The sequence below is a fragment of the Rhincodon typus genome, chromosome 13 (assembly GCF_021869965.1).
Source record: "Rhincodon typus isolate 14 chromosome 13, sRhiTyp1.1, whole genome shotgun sequence".
Taxonomy (NCBI): Eukaryota; Metazoa; Chordata; class Chondrichthyes; order Orectolobiformes; family Rhincodontidae; genus Rhincodon; species Rhincodon typus.
In genome coordinates, this window is record NC_063344.1 from 49831079 (window position 1) to 49858823 (window position 27745).

The following is a 27745-nucleotide window of genomic DNA, read 5'->3' on the forward strand; positions in this document are numbered from 1 at the left end:
CATTGAAGACATGCATGTTTTCTGGTCATTGGTGGCCTGAGCAAATTGATATGTTCATCAGGCTCACAGAAATAATTCATTGGTATTGTTGAAAAAAAGAGAACAGTTGCCAAAGCTCAGCAGCCAGTCAGCTTTTCACCCACAGTATAAATTGTGATTGTTTGAAATGTGGTATTCTTGTTTGTCCTGATAAGTGCAAGATGAAAAACTGTCAACACGTTTCTCTGTGCTAACAAGCAGAAGCTCAGAACTGGTTAATTTGCATGCAATATGCACAACTACTGAGGGGTTACTGGAGGCCGGAGATGAGATGCTAATTATTGTTCAAAACAGATGCTTCTCTCTCTTACCTATTTTTGCTAACCATTAAACAGAACATTGTAATGTAGTAATTTATCTTACAAAATTTTCCAATTGTCATTTCTTTGAATATACATCAATATATTATCTGGCTATTTTTGCATGGTGTGGGTGTAAACGGATCCTGGCTGGTTAATTTGTCACATTCTTTTATTATGTGAAAGAATCTTGACTGTTATCTCATTAAAAACCAATGGTGGGAATGGGGTATAAACCATAAATTACGGTATTACCATCAGCCTCTTGGGGACCACATGCACTATACGACTCATGATTTCCTTAAGAGAAGTTTCAATTTCCACCATGACATTATAGGAAAGACTTAAATAAACAACTTTAAGGAGAAAAATAAAATATAAAAGAGAATCATAATCATAAAAGAGATGTACATTAGCATATCTCTTGGATATAACAAGTCAAAGTAGATGATTCTTTGAGCACAGGGAGCTCTGCTCTTTTAGACAAGGAATGAAATAACACAGGACTTGTTATTGCTAACAATAAGCTAATTTGTTCTGCAATGTTCACAAGGTTAATATGGTGCTTCCTTGATTTAAAAGCTATCAGTTGCACGATTCCAAATGGATGTGGTGATTGCAATGTGATATGGCGTTGCTGTGAGGATCTGTGTCCACAACAAGTTGAGTGACCTCACATTGACTGGCCAAGATCTGGAACCGTATCTTCAGAAGTCACATCCCACTAACTTCAAACTAGTCAGTCATCGCAACAATCTATTAAGCATGATTTTCTGTGGAAGATTGCACACCAGCCAGATATTAGAAGAATGGAATTCTTTATGATTGCTATCACCACATTACAGTAACTGTCATGCTGCAAAGTAACGTGCATGCATTAAATGGTGCCCTGCTCCATGGGAAACCTGCAATCCTTACCTTCTCACTTTGTACCCATCTCCCTAACAGAAGAGCAGAAGTTGTATTAAACTGTTTCAGAATACAGAAACACTGTGGTGTCTCTTATGTAACTGTGCAAGGTGGACTGGTAGATGCTGCAGGTAGATGTGCTTCAGCCTGACATGAATCAGGTGCATAAAACGTAAAGGCTACTGTCACCTTTACAACCACTGGCAAGACCATCTTTGCCCTGCTCCGAGTCTGCACTGAAGTCTCTGGCTTCAGCACATTTGAGGATTTCTGAGGAACATCTTGGTGAAGCTGCAACATTTGTTGAGGTTGTGGTAGGAGAATTGTTTCTACTGATCTTTCTCTCTGCCATGTTGTGGAGACAAGGGAAGGAAACTATGTTCCCATGTCTGCGAGTAAGTGGCTTGTGCACATTCCTTAAAGTCACAGCAAAGTCCTTCAGCCTGTTCCACATCACTCCCTGTAATCTTCAGCAATTTTAAACAACTCTGTGGATCCACCAAATACTTCTACATTTTGTAGCAAAAGCCACTACAAACCATTCAGTTAAACTGTAAGTAATTGATAATCCTTTTAACAGCAGTGGTGAGTGGCTCTTTCCTGCTGCTGACACACATTCGACTGTGTAAGGTTAGAAGAAGGCGTTAGCTGGATCACTGAGCTCCATAATTACAATGCTGCCATTTAATCAGTGTTGCATACAGATTGCTGTCACAATCCACCTCCTCTACAGCGTTCAGCAGACCCTCACTACGTAGTATGAGGCCTTGGAACCCTACTGTCAACAGGGCAGATATTGACTAGGGTTTAACATCACTCTATTGTGCTCAGCAGTTTCCTGAGGAAGAGCATTTGAAGGCCAGGATCTCAAAGCTAGTACTAAGCTCATGGTCATCAGTGTAGTACTGATACCTACCCTCTATTTTGGCTTAGAGATATGGGCTGTGTACATTAGGCACCTCAAAAGCCCAAGAGAGGTAGCACTAGCACTGCCTCCAGAAGATCCCATAATCCATTGACAGGACAGGTGCAATAACGTAAGTGCTCTCACTTGAACCAACACCCCCAGCATCAAAGCATTGACCACACTAGATCATCTCTGCTGGGCATGTCATGTCATCCACACACCTGACATGTGGCTCATGAAATAAGTGATGGACCATCAGCACCTGAACCAAGACTACCCAAAGTGGGGGGTAATCATGTGGGAACGATAGTGCATCTCGAGTCTCACCACTGATCGTAACCTGAAGTTAATAGAGGAAGAAGTGTGTGCCAACCTGGGCAACCCATCCTCTCATTTGCCCAACCAGTGTCTGCCCGTCCTGTGACAGAAATTGCAAGCTATGCATTGGGCACATCGGTCACCTGAGCACTAGTTTAAATGTGAAAGCAAGTTATCCTCAATCGCAAGAGACTTTCAGGAGTAAGAGAAGCTAATACTCTCATTAAACCTGGCATTTGTAATGACCAGTGCCAGCAGTGTGCCACCTTGCAGTGGAACCCAGGGTTCTGCAAAAATGAGTGTTGCATATCTGAATGCTGTAGCTGTTGGATCTTATCTCTGTGCTTGCACATCAGTGTTTGTTACTTGCCTTTCCACAGACGAGATGTGTATAATCCTACAAAACATTCAGCAAATTTGTTTTATCCGTTCGCCTTGCTGGCTTACGAATTCCTGAGAAGTTTGAACCTTCCCCTAGGGGACACTCTGGACACTGCATCTAGGCTGCTAGGATGCCAGTAATTCAATTCCTTTCTCATAGCTGGCTTCATTCCCTATCCCTCCTTCAGTTCAGCAAAACCACTAAAAGCCATTTTGGAAAATGGAAACAACCACCATTAGCCTGAGGCTTTGACTAAGATTGCAGTTAATAGATGAACCTGGAATGATGGGCTAACATGATAATACAATTAATTATGATTTTATTGTAAAGGAAAATTGTGATTTACATGAAGCCACCTACAGAGGTTAGATGAACATATTGTACTGTAGGAGCATCGAATCGTTTTGTAAGATACTGGCAGGTTTCCCAAAAATAATCCTCAAAAATCATGCATGCTTTCTGTGGCTTTGAACCAATGTGTATAGTTGCAGTACTGACACACAGACCCTCACAGATGGTGGATGTATAATCTCTTTTCCATCCTGCATCTAGTTATAATTCTGGCTACACCATCTGACAATATGAATGCTAAAAAATTCATTTAATTAGTACTGAGATCAGAGGAAAAGCTATCAACATATGAGGCACAAATGAAATGAAATTATGATATGTATATTCTTGCATGTCTGCTTTATGCAATATACATTCATTCCAGTATGTTACAGTTGCAGAATTAGTTTTTTTTAAAAAAAAGGCAATTTTGTAATGTAAAAATGTCAGGCATCAGATGCTTAATATGCAAAAATAAACTGGTTAAAAAGCACAGCTATTATTTATTATTGAATCCACTGGATCATCACAGATCATGTATACATCCAGCAAGAGCATGTTCCTGAAGCTTATGAAAATATAATTGATTTAACATTTTTTCTGTAATAGCTGGTGACATCCTCTTCAGTAAGACTTTAAGCTGCAAATAATAATCTGTAGGTACTTGAAGATCACTGTGTAAGATGCCCCCAAAAGAAATTTTACTTTAAAAATGGCCTTAATCTTAAATTTTTGATTGTTTAATATTTGTATATGCTCAGCTTCGAAAAGGAGACAGTTAATGTGATGCACTATCAAAGTTTGCATTCGGTGGTTCAGTGGTTAGCATTGCTGCCTCACAGCACCAGAGATCCAGGTTCGATTCCACCCTCGGGCGACTGTCTGTGTGGAGTTTGCACATTCTCCCCGTGTCTGCATGGGTTTCCTCCGGGTGCCCCGGTTTCCTCCCACAGTCCAAAGATGTGCAGGCTAGGTGGATTGGCCATGCTAAGTTGCCTGTAGTGTTCAGGGATGCGTAGATTAGGTGGGTTATAGGGGGATGGGTCTGGGTGGGATGCTCTGAGAGTTGGTGTGGACTTGTTGGGCTGAAGGGCCTGTTTCCACACTGTAGGGATTCTATGATCTATTCTAATTCTATAGCAACTATCATGAGCTTTTAATGGCCAAACACTTTACAGTTAATATTTTTAAAATTTATTTACTATTATATTTTGGGAAATTGGGAAGCCATTTCATGCAAAGCTAGCTCCCTTAAAAGCAGTGTTTTATTTTAGATTCTGAAAATGTGAGCATTGCTAGCTGGGTGAACATATACCACTCATCCCTAGTTACCCTGGAGGAGGTGTTGGAGAGCTGCTGTCCTGAACCTCTGCAGGCCATAAAGCTAGTTACACTTCACAGTGCTCTGAGGAAGGCAGTTCCAGAATTTTGACCTATTGGTAGTGAAAGAACAGCAGAATAATTCCGAGTAAGGGTGCAGCGAGTCTGGGAGACGAATTTCCAGGTGGTGGCGTTCCCATGCATCTGCTGCACATGTCCTTCTAGGTAGCGGAGTTCGCAGGGCTGGAAGGCTGTTTGTAAGGAGCTGTTTCTGTGGATGGTACACTCTGTTGCCAGTGGTGAATGGAGTGGATGATGAAGGTGTTAAATGAGGTTTAAATGATCCCAGCTGATGTTGCAAGACAGGTCAGATCCCAGAGTGAAACCCTGGTTTAATGGGTCATATGAGTAATTTTTGTAGCTGACATTCACATGAGGTGCCTGTCATAGGCAAAGAAGGAAATGGGGTTGAATTTAAATTACAATTGCTTATGTCCTGTGACTCTCCAGTCTGGGTGAGGCCATTTCCTCACATCAACTGTAGGTCTATTTGGAAATCTGCTTGGGCCTCCATCTAAATGCAGAAAGAGGTTTTTGGCCAACCCAATCATATGTTCATCACGCAAGGGTAAATTGCTAAATTCCTGTGGTTGTGGAGTCTCGCTTGGGATGTCTGTTTAGCCTTTGCTTTTGGAAGTTACTACAATTCGGTCACTGGCCAAGGTGTTCTTGAGTAAGAAATCTGTCTGTTACCAGGAGCTGTAAGATGATTCGTATGATTACTAGATCAAAAATTAAACCCCACAGTGGGGGCGAGGGTTTGAATCCTCCCTGGCGAGGGATTGTTTAGTCCCACTGTCTGAGTTAGGTAAGCGACTGACTTGCTTTCTGCAGAGGCGGGGAGGTTGGGGAGAGAGGAGAGGAGTGGAGTGGAGTGATATGGGGACAACATTTTCGCAAGAGTAAAACTCCTAGAGCTTTCTGGGGGTTTGCCATGCCTGGCTACACATTGGGAAATCTCTCATGAGGGGATTCCTGTTGATACAGCTGCAACCCCCTGCCTGATTCTTCATATGTATTTTTACAGAGCAGACTCACTTTTCGAACTCCAGACAGCTCTGCCTGGGTCCCTTTCAAGTGTTCCTGAATTGCTGGCAATAGGCCTCTGGGACTAGTTCACCCACACTGAGATGGTGGCTTTAGTCTGCTCCTAATCGGGGCGCCTCAGGGCTCAACATGGACTTAACATGGACTACGTCTCCTAAACCTTCCCAGTTTACTGACCCTGAATCATGAGAGTCACCATTTCTTGTTGGTTTGGTAACTGTCTCACTAGTGTGTAAAAGATGGTGAGAAAAGCATTCCATCTGCCGCCATCTTTATATTTAGGCACAAATGCAGTGTTTAAAGGGCTTTGCGGCCCTGTTCTAGGACAATAGATTGTAACTGGGTGGTTTTGCAGGAAAGGGGGTTTGGAGGAGAAGTGTGATGTGGAGTTTTCCCTATTATTTTGTAGTTGAAAAGACCCTCTCCCTCCCCTCCCATACCCCTCTCTTCCCCCCCCCCCCCCCCCCCGTCCACCTCCTCTCCATCCCTCTCCCTCCCTGCCTCACACTTACACTCGCACCTCCCTCCTGCACACTTTCTCGCGCCTCCCCCACCCATCTCAATGGGCTAATTTTAAGGTAATTAAGATAAGTATAACTTCACCTCCTTCATCAGCGTTACCATTGCAAGGTGAAAAGGTAACTGTTAAAGCGATTGTGCTCGTTTTTGGTATAATGGGGCTTGATGATTTCCTTCCTCCAAAGCTTGTTGGAGACAGACAGCTAGCCTTTAAGTCCTTTTTATCAGCTTTAGTTGGAGTTTCTATAATGCAGGACATTCAGAAACTTCTGGAAGTATATTCATGTAATCAGCCTTGACAATTTTGAGAGTTGGCAAGTTATCTTTTAAATAAACAGAATTTAATAACAAAATTAGATTTTCTTAGAGATTTCTCTTCTTGTCTGGCCATGACACAGGAACAAACTAACAAACATTTATTACACAAAAGAAAAAAAATCACAATACCATTTGGTTTAAAAATACCTTAGCAATGTAATCAGCAAAAAGAAAGATTCAGCCTTATTTTCTGCAATGTCCTTTACAGATACTCAACCCTAGACTGATATCACTCCTATCCTTTTTAGTTTTTTTTTGTTTTGATGGCCTAGAGATGTCTTTCTAGTTCTGAGGGTTTGGATTCCTTTCCAGTTCCGACGGCTGGAAACTGTTCTTAATGACTTAAAAACTGGAAGAATTGCAGATGCTGGTAATCTGAAACAAAAACAAATTGCTGGAAAATCAAAGCAGGTCTGGCAGCATCTGTGGAGAGAAATCAGAGTTAACGTTTCAGGTCCAGTGAACCTTCTTCAGAACCTCTTTGAACTCTGGAGGGTCACTGGAGACGAAATGTTAACTCTGATTTCTTCCCACAAATACTGCCAGACCTGTGATTTTTCAGCATTTTCTGTTTTTGTTCTAAACTACTGTCTGATGTCCTCTTTTTAAAAGAAGATTAATTTCTCAGAACTGAAACCACACATTTGTTTTGCCTCTATTTTGGAAATCCAAACTTCCAAATGATATTAGCATATCATACACCGATACTATAGGGTGCCAGTCACGTGAGCTGGTTTTTCCTAGACGGTATAAAGCTGCTTGAATGCAGTGGAGAGCATTTCATTGCATTCTTAATTTGTGCTTCGTAGATTGTGGACAGAAACTGAGGAGTCAGGAGGGGAGTTACTTTCCACAGAATTCCCATCTTCTGGTCTGCTCTTGTAGCTATAATATTTATGTGGCTGGTCAGTGGTAATCCGCAGGGTATTGGGGATTCAGTGAGGTAATGCTAAAGGGCGATGTTGAATTCTGTCTCGTTGAAGACAAAAGAACTGCAGATGCTGGAATCCAAGGTAGACAAACAGGAAGAACACAGCAAGCCAGGCAGCATCTGGAGGAAAGGAGAAGCCAACGTTTTGGGTATTAACCTTCAGGACTGGATGTGGAGTCATGGATGGTGCTGAAGATGATTGGGTGAATGATAATTGCCAGCCAGGGAAGATTAGCATTTCTTTTCTCTCGGTAGTGCCCTGAGATCTTTTACTGCCACCAAGAGGGAATAATATCTCACTGAAGAATAAACATATTTTATGTCCTTTGTATTGCTTTCAATTGCCCTTTTTTATAAGACACCTGGGAGTCATACAAGATGTATTAAGCTTTAATTCTGCTACTCAGTGAATATCAGAATTGCTTTTGCACGTTTGTCATATTGCAAATATATTCAGAAAGCGCATGTTTAACGGGTGGTAAACATCTGTTTTCCTGACTCTTATCTTTAAAATATTAGCTGTATTAAGTGGTTAGTTGTCTCCAAACAAAGCATGCATCAGTCGAATATAATTTATTTCAACATCAACCAATTAATCTAAAATAAATATAAGGGTGTAATTCAATGAAGTAGGGATCTTTTTCAGTTGTTTTATGGACAAGCGGGAGAGGCGAATTTGGATTATTTTATATTTCTCCTCTTCTGTCTGTAAACGGAAGTGTTTGTTTTAATGCTTTCATTTTTTTTTTGAAGCAAGCTGTTGTTTGTTTCCATCTAACCTTTGTGGTGAAGTCAAATCCAAAAATCACCTGCAGCAAACTCTAGAGTTAAATAGAAGACGTGGTTTATTCATGCATTCAGACCCAGGGGCTGATTGTCACAACACACACAAGCATATATATGTACAAAGGAGAAAGGAAAAAGTTACAATTGTAAGTAATTTAAGAATCATACATTGGGATTTTTACCTGAGTCCAGAAAGTCAGTATTCAGTGATGGTTCCTTTTCATTGGAGCTTGGATTCAGTGGGATGCAGTTGACTGAACTTGGAGGACTGACTTTGAGATTCAAGGCAGTGGTGTACAGACTTAGCCCATTTTTTTGACATCTAGTTCTGAAAGAAATATATTTTTTGAAGGAAATTTGGAATAGATGCAGTCTTAGTTAAGCTGGAGTCTAGCTGTGGTGTTTCCAATTAGATTCTTAACTGACTGGCTTGGGGTTAACAGCAATCATCATCTTACTAGACTGAATTGGGGATGTTAAGAAAATGTAGATTTGAACCTTGTCAAATGATTCAGTTTCAACATAACAAGATAGAAGCCAATTCTTGCATAGAAATTATCTCTTCGACCAGGACCAGTGTATATTTTTTGAGATCAATGTTGTGCTATCACTGCCACTTCAGGCACAATGAGTTTCAACAGTTCACCTTTGCTCAAAATTGACTGGGGGAGATATCCTGTCTGTTGGTCTTATTGTGTTTGTAGACTGTTAAGTTCTGCAGTGCAAAGGTGGGACATTCCAGGACAATGATATTTGAGTTCTGTTCTATTAACTGGTGATTGGCTGTAATTTTTGCAAGGATTCCAGTTTGCATCATGAGGTAGCTATGTTTCAGTCCAGTGAACTTTGCTTTAAAATTAATAAGAAAGTACAGCTTTTAAAACCATTTATAATATCTCTTCATATCTTGTGGTCATGACTCTTAGATGGAACACATAATAGAACTGATGTGACACAGAGCTTAGAAAAGAGGATGTCGAGACTGTGCATTATATCCAATTACACTGACATTGTGAGAGCTGAATGTACTTTAACCACTTCATTGCAATACACTTACATGACTGGAACTGGGTCATATTCTCGTTAGTAGAAGAATCGGATTTAGATATTCTGGTTTTTGCACATTATGCAACATAATTAAGTTTTGCTTTCCCAAGAAATCAAGGACACAAACCCTCAACATTGATTTGACACAATCCATACCATTTGTGTAGAGAAGAGTTTGTGGACAGTCTTGACCAATGGTCTATGACATACTGCTATTATCACAAGACTATAAATCCAGAGACCTAGGTAATGTTCTGGGAGAGGGTGGAACGAACTGCCAGAGGAAGCGGTGGAGACAGGTGCAATTACAATATTTAAAAGGCATGAGTATATGAATAGGGAGGGTTTAGAGGGATATGGGCCAAATGCTGGCAAATGGGACTCGGTCAGATTGGGATATCTGGTCAGTGTGGCTGAGTTTGACTGAAGGGTCTGTTTCAGTGCTGTATGGCTCTATGACCCAGGTTTGAATCCTGCCATGGCACATAGTGGAATTTGATTTCAGTGAAAATCTGGAATTGAGAGTGTAATGATGATGATGAAATTGGCATTGATTGTTGTAAAAACCCATATGGATAACTAATGTCCTTCGGGGAAGGCAACTGCCATCCTTGCATGTTCTGGTCTGCATGTGACTCCAGATCCTTAGCAATGTGGCTGACTCTTCACTGCCCTCTGGGCAATTAGGAATGGGCAATAAATGCAGTCCTGGACAGTGATGCCCTCATCCTGTGAATTAATTAAAATTAAGCCCAGCAATTCCTTTCAGATTTCACATTTAGATTAATTGTTTCTTTCTAAGCTCAGCCAGGAGTGATTTTTGGAAGTTAACTAGATTTATTCTTACATGAGAAATTTGGATTTACAAAAATGAATCAGAAGTTGATTCAAATTGTTAAAATTTTATTCGTTTTTTTATTTTTGATGGTTTGTTAGATCAACAGCAAAGAGGCAAATTTGAAAAAGAGAATTGTGAAGATCTTCCAAAGAGTGTGGATGGCTTTTGTTAGAGCAGCTTTCTTGTTCTTTTTCATGTAACAAAATCTGCATGATTTTGGAAATGTGCTGTGTACTTGCAGGATTTCCTGGTTACTACTGTTCCAAATACGGTAACTATCTCTAGAGTCTTATCAGTGTGTAGCAGTGGAGAAGGTATTGGCGCAGTATCAGAAATGATTGACCTCATTTGTATGTATGTAATTTGCAAAGCCAGGCTCTGGAGAAAGTATTGTTTTATGAGGAAATGCGTTACCTAAAAATGTTCATGTTAAGGCAGTTTACACTGGAGGGTGGGTAAGGATATAATTTACATATGACCATTTATATTAAAGGGAAACTCTTTGATAGAAATGCACATTTTTGATAAATATCAGAAATAAGGGCCTGAATAAGACATTGAGCCTTTGAGTTGGTTCTGCCTTTCAACATGATCATGACTGATATTTTACCTCCATTCAAACTTCTTGCTCAATCACCATATTCCTTGATTTGCTTAGTGTAGAAAAATCTAATGATCTGTCTCTCCCTTAAATATATTATTGAGCATTTTGCTGCTGTCTGCCAGAGAGAATTCCAAAGATTCAGAATATGAATAAAGAAATTTCATCTTATTGCCATTGTAAAATGGTTGCTCTCTTATTCTGAGACAATGACGTAGAATCTCAGATATCCAGTGTGGGTAAATGATCTCCCAGTATCAATCTTATTGAGGCCTGTAAGGATTTTAAGTTTCAATGTGATTGCCTCTCATTCTCCTAAACCCCAGGGGCTGAATTCTGAAAGGGGCATTGGAACTCTAATGTCTGAGTAAAAAGCTAGTTCTGATCCAAGGCTTAGATAACAGTTGGGTCCCAACCTGAAACATCAACTTTCCTGCTCCTCTGATGCTGCCTAGCCTGTTGTGTTCCTCCTGCTCCACACCGTGTTATCTCTGACTCCAGCATCAGCAGTTCCTACTGCTGGCTGTTTGGCCTCCCAACTTGACTGCCTGTAGGCCTGTGTCCAATAAGGGACAATGGCAGGTTTCTGATGTTGCCAGTTCAGTCACAGAAAGAGCTGGTCACAGCTGAGGAATGCAAGACATTTTGGAACTTTCCGAGAGGTAAATTGGAAAATTATTTCGCAAGACCAAGGGTCAGAGGACACACTCCTCCAACAGGGCCACTGGGGCAATGGGTGCTGCCTCTGCTGCCCAAAGCCCCTCCTTTGGCCTGTGGTGTGCCTCCATTTAATTGGTAGACTCCACATGGGTAGGACGTCACTCCAAAATCAGCAAAATGTGAACAACGCCATAATTGAACCTTTTAATGATGTATATCAGATGCTCGCCTCCTCACATCCAGTTCTGCTTTCAGTACTATGCCCTGGGCTGAAACCATGTTGGGTACTAATTCAATTTGGATAACTACAAATTTGTGGGCTCATTTGCTTCTCTTGGCCTCGTAAAATATAGGCTTGTTACATTCAATCTATCAGGCACATTCCCCTTCTGCCACGAGTCAATATCTGTTTCATTCTGACTAAACCAAATATATTCTACTTTAAGTAGGACGATTGTATACATTACACCATTTATAGTCAGAGGCCTTCTGTAATTAAAGGAGGATGTGTGTATCCTTGTGTTCCAGTTCCTTTGTAGTAAAAGCTGACATAGCATCAACCTTTTTAATTGCTTACTGTACCTGAATGTTAACATTTGTCTTTTGCAAACATGCAAATATATAAATCAGGACTAGCAGTTGGCCATTCAGCCCTTTGACCGTGCCCCACCATTCGATAGATCATAACTAATCTGTTTATAAGCTCAAGTCTGCATTGTTACTTACCCCGGTGACTCTGAACCACTTGCTTAACAAGAATCTATCTCCCTTTTCCTTAAAGCTGCTTCCATCACCTTTTCTGGAAGAAAGTTCCAAAGATCCTCAATGCTCTGAGAGACATATTTTGTCTAATTTCACTTTTTTTAAAAAAAAGTAACTCTAGATTTTAGTTTTCTATATTCTCCAGAAAGGGAAATCATCCTCTCCATATCTATCCTGTTAAAACCCTTCAAAATTTTATATGGTTCAATTAAATGACCTATTAATTCTTCTAAACTCCAGTGGATATGAGCCTAGCCTGTCCAATCTTTTCTCATAAGACAATCCTCTCAATTCAAGTATTCCTCTTGATACAAGAATGTGTAGATCCCTCTGAACAGAAATATTTCTGTCTTTCAGCTCTTAAAAACTAATGTACTTTCTAATTATCCAAACAAACATGACAACTATCATTTTCCCACAAAATATTTCATTTGAATGGCCTTCCCCACTTACTTCAGCTGTCTGCGTCACTTTGCAGTCTTGCCTCTGTCAGCATTTGCTTCTGAGAACAAAGTGTTTGATTGTGCGCTTCTAGAAAGACAATCTCCAATCACTGCACCCAGATCACATCAATTAGAACTGGGTGTTCTTTAAGTTCTATCTGGCTTGTTGTACCCAGTGCTGATCCTCTTGATTGTCATCTCCTAACATTGGCTATGAGCCCTACAGCTTAGCCATGTAAACCATCATGCTGCACTGATCTCGTCCACCCCCACCCCATCTTTGTGTTGACTCCCACAGTTACAATGGACAGACTGATTAGTGAGTGGGTCATTGATCACTGTGCAGTTCCTCAGCTGATCTATCATGAATCCCTAAACTGGTTGAACTGGACCTGTATTACTGACTATGGCCTTCTCCCCAGACTTGCGCTACCAGCTGATCATGTCCAAGCTATTAGAGTTTGAGACGTGGCCATTTGGATGAAGCATGTGCAGTGTGTGGGCTGTGTAAGCTGCTGGCACATGGAGATGTGATATTGACTGATCGTTGTTGACCACTATGTTAGACTATCTATGCTAAGCAACAAGGTGACACAGATGTACTGTGAGCCTTTAACTTCTGAATGAGGTGGAAAACTGAAAAAAAAAGGCAAGACATGGTAGAGATTCTGAGATTACCAAAGTGGGCGCAAAGTAAGTGAGGACTAAGAGAGCAAATGAGGAGCTCTGAGATCTGCTCTCATCTAATCCATAATTTGGGTGCTTGTCCCAGCAAGCAAAGTGTTCTGGCAGCAACATTGTAATGGGAAAGTGTCGGTCCATTTCAAAGTGCGGTATTGAAATGGAGAAGTGAGTTGGAAAAATGCAGTGAGGCTGGCATGTGTCCAATGCCAATCTCCATGGATGGGGATTGCAAGTGTACCCTGTGATGCTGGGGACGGCTGTCCAAGATGGAGGCCCAGTGAAGCAAGTAGCAAGCTGGAGCTACCAGGGGCCCATTCTGATCATCTTCATGTTGGCAAAATCGCCATCTCGTTCCTCTCCAGTGCATGGGAGAAGACAAAATTGCTGATAGGAGAGTGATTAGGTACTAATGACAAAAAGTAAATAGACTTTTTGCCAATCACTGGTGAATCCCACCATGGCAAATCGTGGAATTTGAATTCAATTAAAGAAATCTGAAATTAGGAGTCTAATGATGACCGTGAATCCATTGTCAATTGTTGGCAAAACCCAACTTGTTCCCTAGTGTCCTTTAGGGGAGGAAACTGCCATCTTTACCTGGTCTTGCCTACATGTGACTCCAGACCTGCAGCAATATGGTTGAATCTTAACTGCCCTCTGGGCAATTAGGGATGGGCAATAAATGCTGGTCTGGCCAGCAACTCCCTCATCTCATCAATATTTTTTTTAAATGCTCATCTTGGCGTTCAAAATCTGGTTATAAGATCAGACTTTTATTTTCCCCCTCAAAGTTGCAAGCTCATTTTTCTAAGCTTGCCATATTTCCTCAACTGACACACCAGTGCCCACATCATTCTGGAGCTGCAAGTATTCAGCCCTTAGAAACCATCAACTAGCAAGAATTTTGGCATTTTCATTAAACATGGGAAAATCATGAAAATTGTTTAAGACTTCAGATATTGACTTAGGTTTAATGCTGTTTAAATAAATCATTTTATCAGCAACCCTTATCAATATAGATCTCTGGTTTGTGTTAATTTTCAAACTTCAGTTTCTAGAATTTTCTTTATGAAATGAAGCAGTCATGTTTTGTTTTTGCAATGATCTGTAAAAGTTATTATATTCTTCTTTTGGACAGAAGCCCTTTCTTGCTTCCCGCATCACCCCTGCAACCTTTTCCAGCTCACTTGCGGGCACAGCTGTGTGCAAATATGTTATTTTAAATCTGATTATTTTTTAGGCAGATTTTTCTTGCTTATTTGTTGAACTGTTTTATGCTGTAGGAAAGCTGATCTCCTGGAATCTATTGTGAGTACACAACAGTGATCTGTCCAAAAGATTGATTCAAATATTTAATTAATTTTGGCAGTCTAAATTTAAAGCTGACCTACTACATAAACAAATTTAGCTCTGAAGTGTAATTGCCTCCAGATTAGCTTTGCAGCAAATGATTTATCCATTCCTATTCATAAGGTAGATATGGTTGAAATGAGGACAATATCCTGCTGGGCAGTCAAACAATGACTTCTTGCTGAAAGTCAGTGAAATCCAATAACTATTCTCCCTCTTCCCCCGAATGGGTGGTCCATGTCATGTTTTCACTGTACTTGCTATTTTAAAAGCATTACAGAGGTTTTGTTTGAAATAACTTGTGTGAGTAACTACGAATATATTGGAAGTATTGGACAAGGTAGCAGTCTACTTTTAATGAACCATCTTTATGGTTCATTAGACTTCAAAATCCTTCAGTTAAACTTTAATTCAACTCCATGAATTGTCATTCTGAGCTAAATGGCACCACTGTAAAAACACGTTCCACCGATTTATGTTACACTTTATCATTTCAGTATATATTCAATCTTCCAGAATCACACCAGAATGATTCTTAGCTCCCTTCTGTTTACTTCTGTTCTTTTCCTTTCTCAACCTGGTACCTTCAAACTCCAGAACTGTCTTTCACAGTGCAAGTATTACTGGAGACCTTCATTCTAGTGAATGCTAGATAAATCATCTGCCTCATTTTAACTCCTCACAAAAGTGATCTTTTCGCTTTAAGAATTGGTTTCATCCTCATTCAGGCACACTGTACATAAGACTTTTGGTCTCTAGCTGCTCTCCCTCCCCTCCTGGTCCCTGGCAGATATCAACACCAGGTCACCTGAATTTTACCCTAAATTTAAAGACATGCATCCAAAACACTTACCAGCTCAGTCAGATTCACGTTAGCCAGAATGTATCAGGACTGGATTGTGCCAGTAAATTGAATCTGCTGGTGAATAAACAGGATCAAAAACACACAATATATGGTGCCTTCTCACATACAGTAATAACTATTACTCACCATAAGTGATCAAAATATCTCGCTGTGAAGGGTTATGAATGCACTCGCCTAAATAAACGTCCATGCCTAGCATCAAAACATCTTTGTGATGTTATCTGACAGATACCAGTTAGCATTAGAAAGTTTTCAGTTCACTAAATGCAGTGGTGGTACGGTGGGGTGGGGTGTGGGGTGGGCTGGGTCTGGGGATTGTGGGGGTGGGGTGTGGTGTGGTGTGGAGGGTGAGGGAGTGGCGCGAGGTAGGGCTAAAGAGGGCTGGTGGTGGAAGTGGTTAGGGAAGAGCTGCCCCTGAGCTGTAAGTCAAAGCATCCTGGATTATGAGGTGCCAGTTAATGCCAATACATTCTGTTACTTTGTGTATATATACAAATGCAGTCCTCCCAGCGCTGATCCTTGAGAACTGCACTGTCTACTATTTTTTAATTTTGTAAAACAACTATTTATCATAGCTAAGACAACAAGGTGCAGGGCTGGATGAACACAGCAGGCCAAGCAGCATCATAGGAGCAGAGAGGCTGACGTTTCGGGCCTAGACCCTTCATCAGAAAAGGGGGAGGGGAAGGGGGTTTTGAAATAAATAGGGAGAGAGTGGGAGGCGGATAGAAGATGGATAGAGGAGAGAATAGGTGGAGAGGAAACAAACAGGTCGAAGAGGCGGGGATGGAGCCAGTAAAGGTGAGTGTAGGTAGGGAGTTAGGAAGGGGATAGGTCAGTCCAGGGAGGACGGACAGGTCAAGGGGGCAGGATGAGGTTGGTCGGTAGGAGATGGAGGTGCGGCTTGAGGTGGAAGGAGGGGATAGGTGGGAGGAAGAACAGGTTAGGGAGGCAGGGACGAGCTGGACTGGTTTTGGGATGCGGTAGGGGGAGGGGAGATTTTGAAACTTTACCTTTACTGGCTCCATCCCCGCCTCTTCGACCTGTTTGTTTCCTCTCCACCTATCCTCTCCTCTATCCCTCTTCTATCCGCCTCCCACTCTCTCCCTATTTATTTCAAAACCCCCTTCCCCTCCCCCTTGTCTGATGAAGAGTCTAGGCCCGAAACGTCAGCCTTTCTGCTCCTATGATGCTGCTTGGCCTGCTGTGTTCATCCAGCCCTGCACCTTGTTGTCTCGGATTCTCCAGCATCTGCAGTTCCTACTATCTCTGATTCATATTTATCATAGCTCACTGTTTTCTAACTTTTTAACTTTTTTTAATCCGAGCTTACACTGACCCTCCTATTCCATGAGTTTCAATTTTATTAAGCAGTCTTTAAGTACTTTGTCGAAGGTTTTCTTTAAAATACAACCCATACAGTCAACATCCATCTCCCTTTATCAATCTTCTTCATTACTTCATAAAAATCTCAATTGTATTAGTCAAACATAATTTGCTTTTTAGAAACCTGTGTAGACATTCTTATTAACTCGAATGAGTACGAGTGTATATTGAAGGAGGCCGTGGGGCCCAGAGGTGATGTCCCTATCTCTGAAGCAGAAATCTCATGTGCCTCCTGCTACAGAAGTGTGTTATAACCTGTCCCAACAGATTAATTAATTAATACTTTTTATATTGAAGTACTGATACCTGTGGATGATTATCTGTAAGGAGCTTTTGCCAGCTTAGAGGGTATTGTATCTTCAATCAGCTAACTGTTTTAACCAGCACTTTATAAACCACAAAAATTATATTCCTGAAATACTGGAAGTTTACTCTGTTATTGTGATCTCTGCAATGTCTGAGGAAGTCAGTTGAGGGTGCAAGTGAGAAGGCTGACTGCAGCTAAGTTTCATTTAAGGCAAAGTTGCCTAATTATTTAAGTGATTTATGCTGTGCATAAAATAAAACAGTGATGTGTATATCCTGATTAGGTTTCTTTTACTTGGTGTGTGTTTTTACGTTGATCATATGGACTTCTTGATAAACCAGAATATTTGTTGAACTGGCACACTCCTAGTCCCATTGGTGCCAGTTAATAAAAAGTTAACAAAATATTAGATATCTTTCATGTCTTTAAAATTATCAAATGCATGCAAAAATCATTTGTTTTATTTGTTTTATTTCAGCGATAATATTGTTTGCTCCATTTTTAAGGTGAATTTGTGCTGGAAGAGGGTCAAGATCCCTTCCAAATGACTGTGCATCTGCTCGCAAACCCTGGTGAATCTCAAGGATTACAGAAAACACTAGACTGCTTATTACATTGGTTAAGCCCAGATATCCAGTTGTTCCACGTTTCTGAGCGAGCAACGCCAGTAAAATGCTGCGAAACACAGCGCAGAAAAAAGTCTGGATACCCATCACACTCTGTTATTCTATTCCTACATGAAGACTTTGGTGAAGAACGAATCTTACAAGTTCATGACTTTTTTCAGGGGCCACCATGGCATTATCATCACAGTGAAAGTGTGGGTGGGAAAATCCTTCCTTATATGATTTGTTGTCAGGACTTCTATTCTTTGGATGCTAGCATGCCGATCTGGGCTGTAAGACAAGTGCACTATGGGAATGAGATCTTGCGAGTTACTGTATGCTGCAGCAATGAAAACTTTGAAGATGCTGTCAAGCTCTATGAGTTAATTTTGCAAAAGAAAGCTGCTGTGCAGAAAACTGACTTCTGCTGTTTCACAGTGTTCTCAAGCCAGAGTTTCAGTATCCAGCTGTCCTTAAAACAGTTGCCGCTTGGAGTTCCTGTAGATCTCAAAGTATCGGCTGTTCTTCAGTTCAGAGTGCATGCAATTGGAGAGCTGGTGCCACTTCTTCCAAACCCGTGCATTCCCATCAGCAACGCAAGATGGCAAACTGAAGACTATGATGGAAACAAGATCCTTTTCCAAGTAGGTATTGCTCTTGGACTCTGAGAAACTTTTAGCACTTACTCAGATTTATTATAAGTGATTACTCTAATTGCATAATTCATCAAATGAGCGAGGAAAACTGCTTGCAATACAATAGTATTACTGAAAGTTTTAATTTAGAATTGCTTTAGCTTCCGTAAATTATATCTACTACTTGTTTTCTGTTGAAAAGTAAAACGAACCTTAGTGAGACTACATCTGGAGTATTGTATACAATTTTAGTCTTGTTAATTAAGGAAGAAAACAATTCCACTAGAAGCAGTTTAGAGAAGTTTCACTTGCCTTGCTCTTGGAATAAAGGTGTTGTAATATGAGGATACATTGAGAAGGTCTGACCTTCACTTACTGACATTTAGAAGAATAGGATACAATCTTTTTGAAACCTACAAGGTTTTTAGGGTACTTGACAGAGCAAGTGCTGGGAAGATATTTCCCTTGTTGGATAAGCTATAACTAGAGGCCATAGTTTAAAACTAAATGATCTCCCAATTAAGACGGATGAGGAGGAAATTTGAGGGTCATAAGCCTTTAAAATTGCCTTGCCCAGGGACCAATGGAGACTGATTTTCAATAAACAATGGAACTTTGAGGTTTTTTGCAGGGCAGATAGGGAAATGAAGGTCATAATCAAATCAGCAATGGCAGGAAGAATAGAAAAGCAGAATATTTAAATAGAGATAACCCAAATCTGTGGCGCAGAGGAATACTGAATGCAAAATAAAAGCAGCCATACAGATATGGAAAATGATTAAGAAAGCAAATGGAAGGTTTGGCCTTTATTGTAAGGAGAAGAGAGTATAAATGTAAGGAATGCTTGCTATTATTGTACTATGATTGAAACAAGATCCTTTTCCAAGTAAATATTGCACATGGACTCTAAGAAACTCTTGGCACTTACTCAGATTTTCTATAAATGATTACTGTAACAAAGTGGTTCATATAATAAATATCTTCAAACCATAACATTTTCCATTATCATCTTATTACTGCTTTGGTTTACAGTTGTTCATCATTATGTGAACCAGTGTTTGTTTCCATTTTATGCTACAGCTGAAAAAAAATGTGTATTACACATGAAATTTAATTTATGATCACTCTAACGCCATTCAGTAATACTGCTGAGAGACTCTGAGATGGATGTACCATCTGTGACTAGCTAAGAAATTTAACAATATGATTAAATTGAAAGAAAATGTGTAATACACTGAGATTAGTGGTAAGTAGAAACCAGTGATGAATAGTTTGGGTGAAAATAGCCTTAGTGGTACAGCTTCCTGTTTCTCCAGCACTGGTACCGGTGCCCCATGAAGTGTAACCCATTCCTTCTGAAGCAATCTTTGACTCATTCAACACTCTAATTTATCATTTGTCGATGTGCTTATAGGTAATAGTCTTTGCATTTGTGCATTTTAAATTTGGCTTCTAGCTGCTTATAATTCCAAAGCAAAATTTTTGTTATTAGTCCTAGCTATGTTGTTGGCACCCCTGTGGACCACAACAATCTTTCCCCTCTTGTGCAAAGTGCTTTGTAGTCCTGAGCACATGTCGTGAAAGCTGGCACCAGGCAATCAACATGGCCTTCAAGACAACACAGTGTGGAGCTGGATGAACACAGCAGGCCAGGCAGCATCAGAGGAGCAGGAAAGCTGACGTTTCAGGTCAGGACCCTTCTTCAGAAATGGAGAGGGGAAGGGGGCTCTGAAATAAATAGAGAGGTGGGGTCAGGCTGGGGAAGGTAGGTGGGATGTTGATAGCAGGTACGTAGTGGTAAGGATTGGTCAGTGAGGTGGGAGGAGCGGATAGGTGGGAGAGAAGACGGACAGGTCAAGGAGGTGGGGATGAGAGGGAGGGTTGGTCATGGGATGAGGCCGTGGGTGGGGAGATTTTGAAGCTAGTAAAGTCCACATTGAGACCATTGGGTTGTAGGCTTCCAAGGTGGAATATGAGGTGCTGCTCCTCCAGTTTTCGGGTGGTGTCGTTGTGACACTGGAGGGAGGCCCAGGATGGACATGTCATCCAGAGAGTGGGAGCAGGAATTGAAGTGGTTCACGACTGGGAGGTGTTGTTGTTTGTTGCGAACTGAGCGTAGGTGCTCTACAAAGCAGTGTCCGAGTCTCCATTTGGTCTCACTGATGTAGAGGGGGCCATATCGGGAACAGCGGATAAAATAAACCACATTAGCAGATGTGCAAGTGAACATCTGTCTGATGTGAAAGGTTTTTTTGGGGCCTGGGATGGAGGTGAGGGGGGAGGTGTAGGGGCAGGTGTAGCACCTCCTGCAGTTGCAGGGAAAGGTGCCAGGGGTCGTGGGGCTAGTGCGGTGTGTGGAGCAGATGAGGGAGTCGTGGAGAGAGCGGTCCCTCCGGATGGCAGATAAGGTTGGGGAGCGAAATATATCCTTCATAGTGGGGTCAGATTGGAGGTGGCAGAAGTGGCAGAGAATGATGCTTTGAATCTGGAGGTTGATGGGGTGATACGCGAGGACAAGGGGGATTCTGTCTTTGTTTTTATTGTGGGGAGGGGGCTGTGAGGGCTGAGGTGTGGGAAACACGAGATGCAGTCAAGGGTGTTTTCAACCACTGAGTGGGGAGAAGTTGCGGTCCTTGAAATACGAGGACATCTGGGATGTGTGGGAGTGGAACGCCTCATCTTGGGGGCGGAGGCAGAGGAATTGGGAGTAGGAGATCGCATTCTTGCAGGAAGGTGGGTGAGAGGAGGTGTAGTCTAGGTAGCTGTGGGAGTCGGTGGGCTTGAAATAGATATCAGTTTCGAGGTGGTCACCAGAATGGAGACAGAGGTCCAGGAAGGAGAGAGAGGTATCAAAGATGGTCCAGGTGAACTTGAGGTTGGAGTGGAAGGTGTTAGTAAAGTTGATGAACTGTTCAAGCCTTCAAGACTCCTGCTCTCAGATGCAGGGAAGTGTATCTCTCTCCTAACTATACTGTGCCCTATAAGATTAATGATCTTTCTCACTGTCTTCATTTAAGTGGCTCCTTGGAACATGGAGTCATGATCATTTCACTTATCTACTCTGCAGCTCTTGCTCTTGTTCAAGAGCCTTGAACCTGTTGGACAATTGCAGTAGTTGAGACTTTTTCACTTCTACCTTTTCAATCCCCATGTCTGCTTCACTCTCAGTCACACCAAGCTGTCGTTGACCATTGCAGCAAGAGTTCAAACAGCTGGATGTGAGTCTGTGGGTTCAGATTCAAACATTTGCATTACAAAGGAAATGTAAGTGTGATATAACGGGAAAGAATCTAAAATGTTTTTCCTCATAGTCTCACCCTTTAGGCTCAGTACTACCTCTTGAAACAAAGTGGCCTGGTGACATTTTTCCCCCTCCCCAATGCATTACAGTGCCTGAAGTGCAAACTCCAGCTCATTAGCTAAGAAGCAGATCCATGAGCAGCACATAGTAACCACATCTGCAATAACAATATGGCACACTGATGTGCACTACCTCCCACATGCTACAGCTGCAACACATCACCTTTACCTGCCATTCTCACCATCTTTTATCTAACTAATTAGGTTACACATCTTTAAAATGTCCCAGCTTCTAATTTGAATGAATAGTTAGTTTAGAGAAATAAATGAGGAAAAACATTTTAGATTCTTTCCCATTATATCACACTTACATTTTCTTTGTAATGCATGAATCTGAACCCACAGACTCACATCCAGCTGTTTGCTGCAATCTCACTGCTGCTTACATTGTAGCTGATTAAACTCTTGCCGCTGTCTCCGTGCTCATGCTCACATCCCTGCTCTTCAGACCCTTACCACTCTTTTCCCCTCACCTTACTTCATTCAGTCTTAGAAGCATAATCTTAAATTGCTTTCCCTTTCATGTGTTTACGTATCACCAATATTACTAATGCTGTTTGCCTTAATTAATTATTATGGTCATGCATTTCACGCTCCTATTTTGGGTAAAGAAAGCCCCTGAATTCCTTACTGGATTGATTCATGACACTCACATAAATCCTTTTATGTTCGATTCCCTTACCAAATAGAAAAATTTTCTCAATTTTTAACCTATGAGTCCCTTTCATTATCTTAAAGACCTCTGACAAGCCATAAGACATAGGAGCAGAAATTAGGCCATTCAGCCCATCGGCTCTGCTCCACCGCTGAATCATGGCGGATAAGTTCCTCAACTGCATTCTCCCGCTTTCTCTCCATAGCCCTTGATCCCCTTGATAGCCATCCAGAGCTAATTCTGGTATGACCTTTGTAAATGTCTTTTTCTTTCGTCAAGGCCTTTTTTTTTAAATTTGGAAACCAGAACAGTACACAGTACTCAAGTGTGGTCTAACTGAGATTTGTTGTAATATTTTGCCTTTAAGTTTCATGTAGCTTCTGTCCATCAGTGTTTTCAATATCAGCACTCTGAAATTGACTTCCTTGTTGTCTCTCTCCCTGCTACAGTTGTTTCAGTGACACCCTGACATTACCCTGACAATACTTGTTTATTAATCTGGGATGTTAATTTAAAGATGCATTTAATAGTTTGGCACAGGTCAATGGGCTCTCAATGCCTAAAGTAAACTGTAACAGGGGAATATTAATGTTATACTCCTTACAATGTAAGTATAATGTGAGTCGGTTGCCAAAACATTTCTTAGCTTGAGTACTAGCATGTATCATGCAAAATGTATTCCATATAATGCAGGTTTCTGAAAGTATTTTTGAAATGATTATTGAATATTTTCAAAATAATTAAATCTGAAACTCTTCATCGAATCCCTTTAGAATTACTGATGGAAAATGCAATGGAACATTCACAAAGCATTTACAAAGCAAATTCCTTTCAATAGATAGAATCATAGAATTTTACAGTACAGAAGGAGGCCATTTGAACAATCGTGTCTGTACCAGCTCCTGAACGAGCTGCCCAGCTCGGGCTGTTCTCTCGCCCTACTGAAAATTTTTTAAACACAAGTCAAGATAGTTTGATTCTTGTCCTTTGCAGAATAAGAATTGATTTTAATACCCTATGCTTTTGAAGTTTTGTACCTACTCAAATAACTTGCCATAATTCAACCATACTAAAAGTTGGTATTTAAGGTTTATTTGAAACAACTGCTTTTATTATGTAATTACATCTTGTGTTAAATCAAGGTTCATTGAAAATGAAATAAGCTTGTTTTGTTTGGAGTGCTTGTTGCTAACTAATGTCGTTGTGACCTTTAAATATCTTTACACTAATGTACTGACTTTGAACCTTGTAACAGATCAAAGGGAGAATGCAGTACTTGGATAGAAGTTGCTCTGCTGGCGGTGGTTTGAACAATTATTCATGCAGTTCAGTGCCATGCAATCAAACTTCACTTTCAGAAAGGTGGCTGGACAACCAAATGCCTCAGGACAAGAGCAAAATGGTCTCCGCTTTGACTGAAGATGAACAGGAGAGGAGATGTGTGAAAGGAAAACAAAGAAACAGTTTACATGGAATGCTGGACAGAATTGAAAGCGCCTCAGAGAGTTTGTGCAGCACACCCAAAAGTAGTTCCTGTTACTCATCACAGCGCAGCAGTCCAGCAACGTTGTCTCGCTGTGATCCAGCGTATTGTTACAACATGTCTACAAAGTTCCAAAGCTTTGAACATGAAACCACCACTGGACCACAAAATGCAGAAACTGATGTTGACACTGGATTCATAATTTCAAAGACCAGCTTGTCTTCTGATGACAGCCTCTGTTCTTTAGACACATTTTCAACAGGTTTAAAGAACAGTCTTCCTAATTTAAGTTCAAAAAGCTTTGCATTAAAATCAACAATAAGTGCTGGACTAAAAAATGAAATGTCTTCTGAGAATATCAGTTTTTTGAGCAAAAAATGGCAAACTTCCAACTCTGAGAAAAGTACGCCTTTTCATCAACAAACATTCAAAGCCTCCCAACAATCTTATGCAAGTGGTGTGGAGGAAGAATTTTTCATCTAAGTTGACACACAGGAATTAATTGTAAAATGTTATTTTTGCCTGCAAACCATGTTAAGTGCAAATATTTGCATGAAGCAACATTATGGAATAACACTGCAGCTGTTTTGTAATTTTATTGAACAAAGAAAAATGTCTGTAACTTTCACATTTTACTAATTTTGCTACCACTTCACCTGCACTCAATGTAAGCATTTGTCTTCTGAACAAGTCGCTAAATTTCCTGAGTTGTGGATGAGCAGAATTCTTGAATTCATCTTTAAACTGTGATTGTTCTTAATGAATAATCTAAATCTAATTAATATAGAGTTGCAGAAACTGCAGAAAATCATTTTCCTGTAGCTCTAACCTCTTTAAAATAAGCAGTTAAACAAAATGTAGCCTTTGTCCGTTTGGTTAATCGCCATGATGTGGTGTATAAACATGGTCCCTGTATCATTCAGGATTTTAAAGACAAGTTTTATATAAGGATATGGTTGAAAAATATCTTGAAAAGACTTATGATCAGTTTGTAATCTGTTTGAGATTTTTGTTGTTACTAGTTAAATTTGTATTTTTGGAGTTTTTTTATACTCCTTTCATGGATGTGGGCCTCGCTGGCTTGAGTGTGTAACTCCAAAGGGATAGAATCATAGAATCCATACAGTGTGGAAACAGGCCATTCAGCCAAACAAGTCCACACCACCCCTTCAAAGAGCATCTCGCCCAGACCCATCCCCCTACCTTTTCCCCGCAACCCTGTCTAATCCATCAAGCTTACACACTCCTGGACGCTAAGGGCAATTTAGTATGGCCAATCCACCTAACCTGCACATCTTTGGACTGTGGGAGGAAACCGGAGAAAATCCACAGACACAGGGAGAATGTGCAAACTTCACACAGACAGCTGCCTGAGGGTGGAATCGAACCCAGGTCCCTGGCGCTGTGAGGCAGCAGTGCTAGCCACTGTGCTGCCCATCTTATAGGTGGCAGTGTTCCCATGCATTTGCTGCTTTTGACTTCTAGATGGTAGTGGTGCTGAGTTTGGATGGTACACACTATTGCCACTGTGCACTGATATTGGAAAGTGTGGATTGGGGTGCCAATCAAAAATGGATTACTTTATCTTGGATGATGTTGAGCTTGACAGTAGCAGGTTGGATTGCTTGGGAAATTCACAAATGCTGAACATTGCATGGATGTCAGTTGATCCATGTAATTGAAGTAACTTCAATTTATTAATTTAGTTCTTATAACAATTAAACTATAATTAATTACAACAATTTTACAATAAATAGCAAAACATTGGATTGTAACATACTTGTGTCCATCATATAGCTCTTGAATTGTATTGTGTTCCATTTTATGTAAATGGTCACCCAGAATTGAACGTGATGCACTATTGAGGTATCGTGTATATTCAAATAATTGTATGAATCAAGAGGACAATCTACTCGGACACAATTTCTTGTATCATCTTTTTGAAAAATTGTGTCGAAGTTTAACAGTGGTAATTTGTTCCTAATGGCAGGACAGGAAATGGGTGCCACTTTTTACTGCTTCCCATATGATTAAAGTGCCAGTGGTATGGACAGCATGTGATCGTGTAATGAGGGAAGCTTTTTAGTGGTGAAACCTACCATCCATTGACAATGCAGCAGGTACAGAGAGGCTATAATAAAGCCTGCAGAGGAAGTAGCATGGCACTCTTCACAGCCATAATTTTCCTGCCATTAACATAAAGCATATGAAGAGCACAAAGATAACATGGGTGGTTTTCAGATTTACATTACACTTGTAAATATTTCATTACATTGGTTTCACAGTACCCGTGTGAAACTAGTTTTCTCAGAGAGATGATGTACTGACATTCTGTGTGGTTAGTAAACATTGATGGTTATTATAGAGTTGGGGTATTTCTTTTATTGTGCAGAAAACAATGTTGTATTTTCTTGTTTATTCTTTATTGTTTTTTTTTTAAAGAGTCCAGTGTGATACTTGATACTCTGAAATAAATCTGAACTTGTGATCTCAGCTCACTCTCCCAACTATGCTTTATAAAAAGATATTGTCCAAGATCACTCGCAGTGGGAAGAATTGAAATGTTGCAGGTGAACCCAAGGTCCTGCCGGAAATCTTTCAGCCAACTTCCTGACATGGAGCCATGCATGGCTATTATTGACCACATCCTTTTAAGTGCCTTATTTTCTGACTTAACTCTCAATGCTTCCTTTGCCACTGACACACTTCTGCCCATCCTGAGCTTCTAAGCAGGCCATAAATTCCCACTGCCCCACAGTTATTTTCTGTACTCAACTTTGAGATGCAGAAGCTGCAATAACAGCAATTGCTCTTATCAACTGCTTTAAAGTATTCTGGAGAATTATGGCAGAAACAGATTCACTACTAGTACATAGCTGTCTTACAGAAAGAGATTTCTGCCACCTAACATAACCCACCAAAGCATGCTGTAATTATTGGCACTGACACCTGACAACATTGCAAATACAGTAACAACAATTAGTTTAATTATTATGGAATATATCTCTGTGGTCTTGTAAAACAGCACAGACAAATATAATGCTGTGGATCAAGCTTCCACTGAACAGGCAAAATTGTTTCTCATTGTTGACTTTGCCCCAGAAATGCAGGTAGTTTGAGTAAAACACCACGTTTGAAGCCTTTGAATAGTATTCCAACTGTGACAAGAACATAAGAACCAGGAGCAGGAGTAGACCATCTGGCCCTTTGAGCCTGCTCTGCCATTCCATAAGATCATGGCTGATATTTTTTTCATGGCCTCCGTTCCACTTACCCACCCTCTCACCATAACCCTTAACTTTTTGAACAGTTAAAAGAATTATTTATCTTAGCTTTAAAAACATTCAATGAGGAAGTTCCTCAACTACTTCACTGGGCAGGGAATCCCACAGATTCACAACCCTTTGGTTGAAGAAGTTCCTCCTCAAATCAGTCCTAAATCTGCTCCCCCTAATTTTGAGGCTAGTTCTAGTTTCACCTGCCAGTGGAAATATCCTCCCGGCTTCCATCTTATCTATTCCCTTCATGATTTTATATGTTTCTATGTTCTATATGTTTCTATAAGATCCCCCCTCATTCTTCTAAATTCTAATGAATATAATCCCCGTCCACGCAGTCTCTCCTCATAAGCCAACACTCTCAACTCTGGAATCAACCTAGTGAACCTCCTCTGCACCCCCTCCAGTGCCAGTACATTCTTTCTCAAGTAAGGAGACCAAAACTGTACGCAGTACTCCAGGTGTGGCCTCACCAGCACCCTATACAGCTGCAACGTAATCTCCTTGCTTTTGAACTCAATCCCTCCAGCAATGAAGGACAAAATTCCATTTGCCGCCTTAATTACCTGTTGTACCTGCAAACCAACCTTGTGTGATCCATGCACGAGAACACCCAGGTTC

At 40.7% G+C, this 27745-nt stretch overlaps 1 protein-coding gene across 2 annotated transcripts in view; it reads left to right on the forward strand.

The window, feature by feature from the left end:
• LOC109918077 (protein FAM124B) overlaps positions 1 to 25201 on the forward strand; it is a 41503-nt gene extending 16302 nt beyond the window's left edge. For both annotated transcript variants that reach the window (XM_020517976.2, XM_048604076.1), the window contains 2 exons: positions 17615 to 18357; positions 23619 to 25201. In XM_020517976.2, the coding sequence (XP_020373565.1) occupies positions 17615 to 18357; positions 23619 to 24329 (1454 nt within the window). In that variant the 3' untranslated portion in view covers positions 24330 to 25201. The remainder of the gene's footprint in view (positions 1 to 17614; positions 18358 to 23618) is intronic.
• The last annotated feature ends 2544 nt before the right edge of the window (positions 25202 to 27745 follow it).